Genomic DNA, 6,797 nt, shown 5'->3' with positions numbered 1-6,797 from the left:
TCCGTCCAATGGACTGATGGATGGAGCACGGACTCAACAGATGATGATGAAGGAAGTGCTACACGGTCACCAGAGACAGAGGAAGTTCAATCGGCAGCGGGGGATAGAGAAGATGGTTCAGTGGCTGGTGATGAGGGTTCCATGCCAGTACCAACTGGAATACACGTTGCGGCTGACACAGAATATGGTGACGAAGAATTGGGATCAGCGGTTTTAACTGCCGCCGCATTGGAATCAGCTGAGTATAATAGTGTGGAAGAGGCGTACAAAGCATATGTGGCTTTTGCGAAGGCAACTGGATTCGCTGTACGAAAGGGTGATTCTGTGAAAAATGAGGAAGGGAATATCGTGCGGAAGTTCTTTTTATTGCAATCGACAAGGTTTGCGTGAGAAGAAGCACTATGAGAGGGTCGATAGGAAGAGGGCTCATAAAGCAGAGACAAGAACCAATTGTTATGCCAAGTATGTTGTATACTTGGACATGAGTTCTAGAAAGTGGAGGATGAAAACGTTTATTGTAGATCATAATCACGATTTGGCCCCACCGGATTTCACCAACGTAATGGCGCCGCATCGGAAGTTGACTGATGGAGACAAAGCTCACATACATAGCATGCATGAGGCTGGATTCCAGACAACTCAAATCATGGGGTTCTTTGCTCACTTGTGTGGTGGATATCGGAATGTCAACTTTATCAGGAAGGATTTGTATAACTATATGGATGATGTTCGGCAATCCCGCATTGTTGAAGGGGACGCTGCGGCAGCAATTAATTATCTAAAGGGTAAGACTGAGATGGATCCGTTAGCAGTTGTAAAATATTCTTACTGCGCTGAGAAGCATCTAGGTAATCTTTTTTGGTCAGACGGCCACATGCAATATGATTATGAGTGCTTCGGAGATGTGTTGGCATTTGACTCCACTTACAAGAAGAATCTATACAATAGGCCTCTGGTTATTTTTTCTGGTACTAACCACCATAGGCAGACTATTATGTTTGGATTTGGTTTGCTAGAGGATGAAAAGATTCCATCATATAAATGGTTGTTGGGCTGTTTTTTGGAGGTTATGCAGAGTAAGGAGCCAAAAGTTGTTGTCACGGATGGTGACAAGTCTATGAAGGAGGCGATTCGGAGTGAGTTCCCTAACGCGACCCATCGACTCTGTAGCTGGCACCTTGCTCGGAATGCACTTCAAAAAATAAAAGATAGTGATTTCTGTGCTGCGTTCAAGACAGCTGTGTATGGCCATTTTGATGTTAAGGAATTTGAAGATTACTGGGCAGAAGTGGTCCGTAGCTTTGGGTTGGAGGATAATGATTGGATTGCAAGCACATACGAGAAAAAGGAGCAGTGGGCGCATGCTTACTTGTGTGACAAATTTTGTGCAGGCTTGCGAACAACATCCAGATGTGAGGGCATCAACTCATCATTAAAGAAATTTATAAAATCTGGAAATTGCCTGCTTGAGCTGGTAGAGAACCTCGATCGTGTTGTGAAAGATTACCGCAACAACGAGTTCATTGCGGATTACAAGTCATTGTATACTGATCCTGTGCTGACAACCGGATTGGAGTCTCTTGAGCGGTCGGCTAGTAAGTTGTACACAAGGGAAATATTCTTCGAGGTAAAGAAACAAATCGAGAGTGTTGGTGGGATGATTGTACTACACAAGGATAGGTTTGGTAGCACTGAGAAGTTTATGCTAAGGAAGTTTAGAAAGCCACATCGTGTTCATGCGGTGCTGTATGATAGGGGTTCTGACAAGTTCGAGTGTTCATGCAAGTTGTGGAATACTGTAGGTATTCCTTGTGGTCACATATTCTGTGTTCTGAAAGAGCTGGACGTAGAAGAGTTGCCTGATCGATTGGTTCTCAAGAGGTGGTGTAAAGATGCCAAATCCGATAGAATTAGCACAATAGAGGTCCAGTCAGATCCGGACCGGGCAATCCACGTTAGGTACGGTGCGTTGTGGGCTGCTTGTTCGAAGATGTGCTTCCTGGGAGCTCAGGGTTCAGAAACCTACAAAAAAGTGGTCAATGTAGTCGCGAAGACGTCTAACGAGTTAGAGTCCATGTGCTACATAGGCAACAAGGGTGGACAGGCACATCCTGCTGGAAATGACATTGACATTGGAAATCCTCATATCATAAGGTCAAAGGGTGCTCCTCGAGGCAGCACTCATGTGAAGAATGGGAGACGTTGCAGAAGGTGCTTTGGGTTCGGTCATGACCGCCGCAACTGTTTGGCAGATGAAGATAATGCGGACGAGGTTTGATTCTTCTTCATAAATGACATCAATGTTGTGCTCCATAATTATGAAGTTTAGATTTTATAATCAAATTATAAGTTAAAATTGACTACAGTGTGCATTTACTTTTAGTTTGTTCATGCTGCTTCTTAAATTGCCATATGTTTTCCTATTAAAGAACATGTTGATTTTGTTGCAGGAATCAGTTTCCAGGTCGAGGAGAAGCCACAGCCGTGGCAGGAAAAGGGGCCGGGATACATAGTATTTGCAACAATGCCAATCAATGTGGGGTTGTTGGAAATGAAGTATGTTCCATTTTGTTGTGGTCCTTTCGGTTGAAGATGTCATCACATGGATGTTGAGTTTTAATTAATTTATTTGTAAATTTTACCTGTAGAGTTTTGATGCATTTTTTAATCAGTTGGGAGATTCATGTTTGACATTAATGTTATTGAAGACCTACTAGGATACCTTTAGTTCAAATAGAATTTCTCATGGTTATGCAAAGATTGTGATGCTTCATGAATTGCTTGGTTGTTATCAGGGTTTAAATAGAATATCTCATGGTTAGGCAAAGATTGTGATGCTTCATGAATTGCTTGTTCGTTCCCAGGGTAAAGGTTGACATTTGATTTGTTTGAGTTCCAGGATTACCTACTCTGCAATTTTAAATTACGATGGTCTTATTGTTTTATTGTTCATGTATAGGTTAAAGTGATAATGTTCACTGCTCACTTGGAAAGGCATTTGGTGTTGTTTGATAGGGATTTTGCTGAATTTTTTGCTTAACCTACAAAACAAATTTCTATTTTATGAGTGCCACCTTTGCTAGTTTTACTAATTTGACTGTGAAGGGCTTGTGTTTGCAGTTCCAGTAATACTACAATTATCTACTTTTATCTGCAACTATCATTTATTTTTAACTGCCACAGGTGTTTTTCAGAAAGGCAAATTAGCTTCCGGAGGGGGGCATTGTTGTAGTGATTAATTGCATATTTAGTTGTCTCAATTGGACTGAGAAATGGTGTTGAAAAAAATAAAGAATATCTGCAGAAATTAGTCATTAACCTCAGTGTGTTCCTCTATAGACCAATGAATCTGTCAAGTATTGCTGGGTAACTAATCGAAAATTTAGGACTGTAATGTTTGATATTGTAGTTGCATCAGTAGGCACTGACCTAAAATAAGTGGTATTTAAAAGGCTAAAATGTATAATGTATAGGCACAGGCAGCTACAACACATGAACCTTATTTAAAACTAAATAGAGTCAGCTGAATAGATAAACAAAATACACACTAGGCCTTTTATAAGATCCAAGATTCTAATAAATCTTTTTAGCATAAGTTTTGGCTCCTGAATTTATACATACCCAAAAATAAATCTTTCCTATAAATCAACATGTATAAATTATGAAATCACAAAGATGAGCTGGTTATGGCCACTTCATGTGAAAATGATGCTATAAATCAACATGTATAAATTATGAAATCACAAAGAGGAGCTGGTTATGGCCACTTCATGTGAAAATGATGAAAATTTAGGACTGTAATGTTTGATATTGTAGTGGCCAATTTCATTTTGGTTTCCCCGTAAAAGAACATAAAAGAAAAGAAAAGGGTGCTAATAATAAGAAATGAATGATGATAGATAGATAGATACTAACATGAGCATATGCAGCATCTAAGTATGTAACATTGATCTCCACAGAAACCCAATCCTGCCAGACATGGAGAGTCAACACAAAAGAGACCTTACATATTTAAGTCACCGGTTCCACACTTAAATAAGTTTAAATATTCAACTTTCCGGTAATGCCCAGTATAGGATAAAATAATTTGCCTAAACTACTTCAGTGGCAAAAGAAAGCTGTATCTATGAGTGCCTTGTTTACTCCAAAATTTGCGCTAAAGTACCAAGTTCAAATGAAAAGGTTACTGCAAAGTACAGATGCTTTCAATATTAAATATTGATAACGTTTTGGAATACAAGTTTTGCACGAGCAGTAGTAGTTATGTGTTATGCAGTTTCTAGAATTGGACATAATAGATTACAGGCAACACTAAAAGAAATTTAAATTTCATGTCATCCTTGAGCACAACCATGCAATAATCAATGCGTTTAATTACAAGTCAGGAACTGGAACAAAAAATTATCCAATACATCAATACTTGTGCTAGAAATATTTACACTGACCCCTGCTATTTGTGTGGGTGTTTACCAAAAAAATAATTCTATTCCTAGCTACCTGTTGAAGTCCATGGGTGCCGAATTAGAGGGCAAAAAATACCTTTCACATTAGCTATTTCTGATAGGGTTAGTGCCGAATTACAAGGCAAAAATACCTTTCACGTTAGCTATTTCTGATAGGGTTGTCGCACAGCGAAGGGCATGATCAAAATAAAGGGAATATCGGCATGTTCATGATCAAAATAAACGGAACATCGGCATATTTAGACCTTAGAGCTGGGTTTGAGGAATTGGAACAAAGTTCCTCCAATACTCCAATGCAGCATTAACGATCTTCTCCCGATTGTCATTGTGATATCTGAGCAACATGTCAACAGCTAGGCGCATGCGGCTGTAGTCGGTTACTTTCTGTAGATGTTGGTGTCAAACAGTTGGTGTATTTAAAATGAATATACAACAGATTTGTTGTGACATTGGTTTACCTCAACGTCGTAATTACCCCATAGATGATACATTATCATCCATTGAGCAACAAACATCCCACAATCGTTGCTAGCATGTGCGGAGTAGTGCAAAGAAACAGAACCACAAATTAGTTCGCCGATAAAAGAGGACAACCTAAATGAGCCCATTTGGCTAGAATAGACATGCTAATATAGACAGTAATAAAATACTTATGAATAAAGTTAAACAAGAGGAATGGATATAATTTCCAAAAAAAGTTTACAAGTTGTAGAACAACAGTTAGGCATACTCTATACTTGCATGAAAGTAGTGTAGTCTGAATGAGTTTACCTAAGCATGTGTTTTTTAAACTAATACAAGTCAACTTTCTTTAATTATATTTTAGCCTAAATTTTTAACCTGTAAAATCCTTTAGCTGAATCTGAAACCTTTAACTCAACTATTAAACTTCTAGAAGCTGCTTGTAAAATACATGAGCCACAACATTTATTCCCAATAAAACATCGGTTGCCTTTCAGTCAGGAAAAATTAACTTCTCACATTTGTGGAAACGTAAACCTTTCAAAAGGAACATAACTTATTCGAATTGCAAGAGAATAATGCAATTATTAGAATGGTCTGTGTGATGGAAAACCAATGTGGTCGACAGAAAAAACGTGAATGCATAAAAAATAGGAACATATGAACTCTTCATTATTTAATACTTTCTGCCATTCATGAAGCAAACTAGAAACGCAACTCATTACCACTGTCGACTACTCATTTTATTTTCTACAATAGTACAATTCAAAAAACATAGAACTAAAAGTACCTGTAAGGATCTTGCTGTACTACTACTGGCTCGATAATTTCATAGTCGCTGACAAGTTCTCGACCCTTCTCAGGTGCATCGTACCACCTGTCATGGTCGAGTAGCTCCTCTAGGAATGTGGTCTGTTCAAAGAATTAGGTTTTTTTTAAAATTTACATCAAGTAGCAGCAATAAAATGGGAGTCAAAGGAAAGTCTGTGTGTTTTGCTAACCACTTTCTTGATCTCTCTACGACGCTTTGCTCTTGTATCTGCCGACTTGAGTGAATCAAGATAAACTACTTGCCGGCGAACTACGTCGACAACCACAAGAAACCAGTGATTCTCACACCAGATGGGACAGTATATCTGTGGATGTCATACATGATTAACATACCTGGTCAGCCATTTTAGCGTCAGAGTGGACAAGGCCAAGTATTAGTACAAAATTGCTGTTGGCTTACCTTGCAGACACGGTTGACCTTGCCCATGAATGCTGTCTCGATGGCTGTTAAAGTTGCCTGCGGAATCGGGCCTCTGCTTGTTGCAATTTGCTGTGAACGAAAAATGGCACACCCATGAAGTGTTCATGTTACAGAATATGAACTTTGGGGACGACCGATAAGTCAACCATGAGAAAGTTGTAAAACAATACACAATAATTAACGATATACTCACCGTAAAGGTTGTTGGCAGAAACCAGTGTAACTCAGTTGTCTCCATTCTAAGCATTGACGCCACGAGAATCAGAACCTGCACCATAGTTAATGGAAAAAGACAAACGAGATTGTGTTGCATGCGGAAATTAATTTAATATTTGAGGCTAACAGGTTAATTACGTCATCTACGACTTGTTTTCCTGGTTCTAGCGACCTCAGCGTCCTCCTGGTGATTGCGCAGTGTGCGTTTGGAACAAGCAACTCCCTACAACAATAAAAGCAGGTTTAGTAATATTTCTTAAAACATCACCACTTGATTAACAAGCTGCAAGGTTGTATGGTGGAAGGAAACTTACTCTTGATCCATTACTGGGCTGAATATATATGCTGCAGTGGCTAAGTCAACTCCAAGAATCTTCATGTCATTGGTGGGGACGAACGTCATC

The 6,797-nt window shown here is 39.1% G+C and overlaps 1 protein-coding gene across 1 annotated transcript; it reads left to right on the top strand.

Annotated features, from left to right (window-relative positions):
* The first annotated feature begins 562 nt into the window (after positions 1-562).
* LOC107457983 (protein FAR1-RELATED SEQUENCE 5-like) lies at positions 563-3,040 on the top strand. Its single transcript, XM_016076183.1, has 3 exons — positions 563-2,211; positions 2,451-2,556; positions 2,960-3,040. Exons 1-3 carry the CDS (start codon positions 563-565, stop codon positions 3,038-3,040), a joined length of 1,836 nt encoding a protein of 611 aa, XP_015931669.1.
* Positions 3,041-6,797: the final 3,757 nt, after the last annotated feature.

The sequence above is a fragment of the Arachis duranensis genome, chromosome 7 (assembly GCF_000817695.3).
Source record: "Arachis duranensis cultivar V14167 chromosome 7, aradu.V14167.gnm2.J7QH, whole genome shotgun sequence".
In the NCBI taxonomy this organism is placed as follows: Eukaryota; Viridiplantae; Streptophyta; class Magnoliopsida; order Fabales; family Fabaceae; genus Arachis; species Arachis duranensis.
This window is presented reverse-complemented; position numbering and strand designations above follow the sequence as displayed.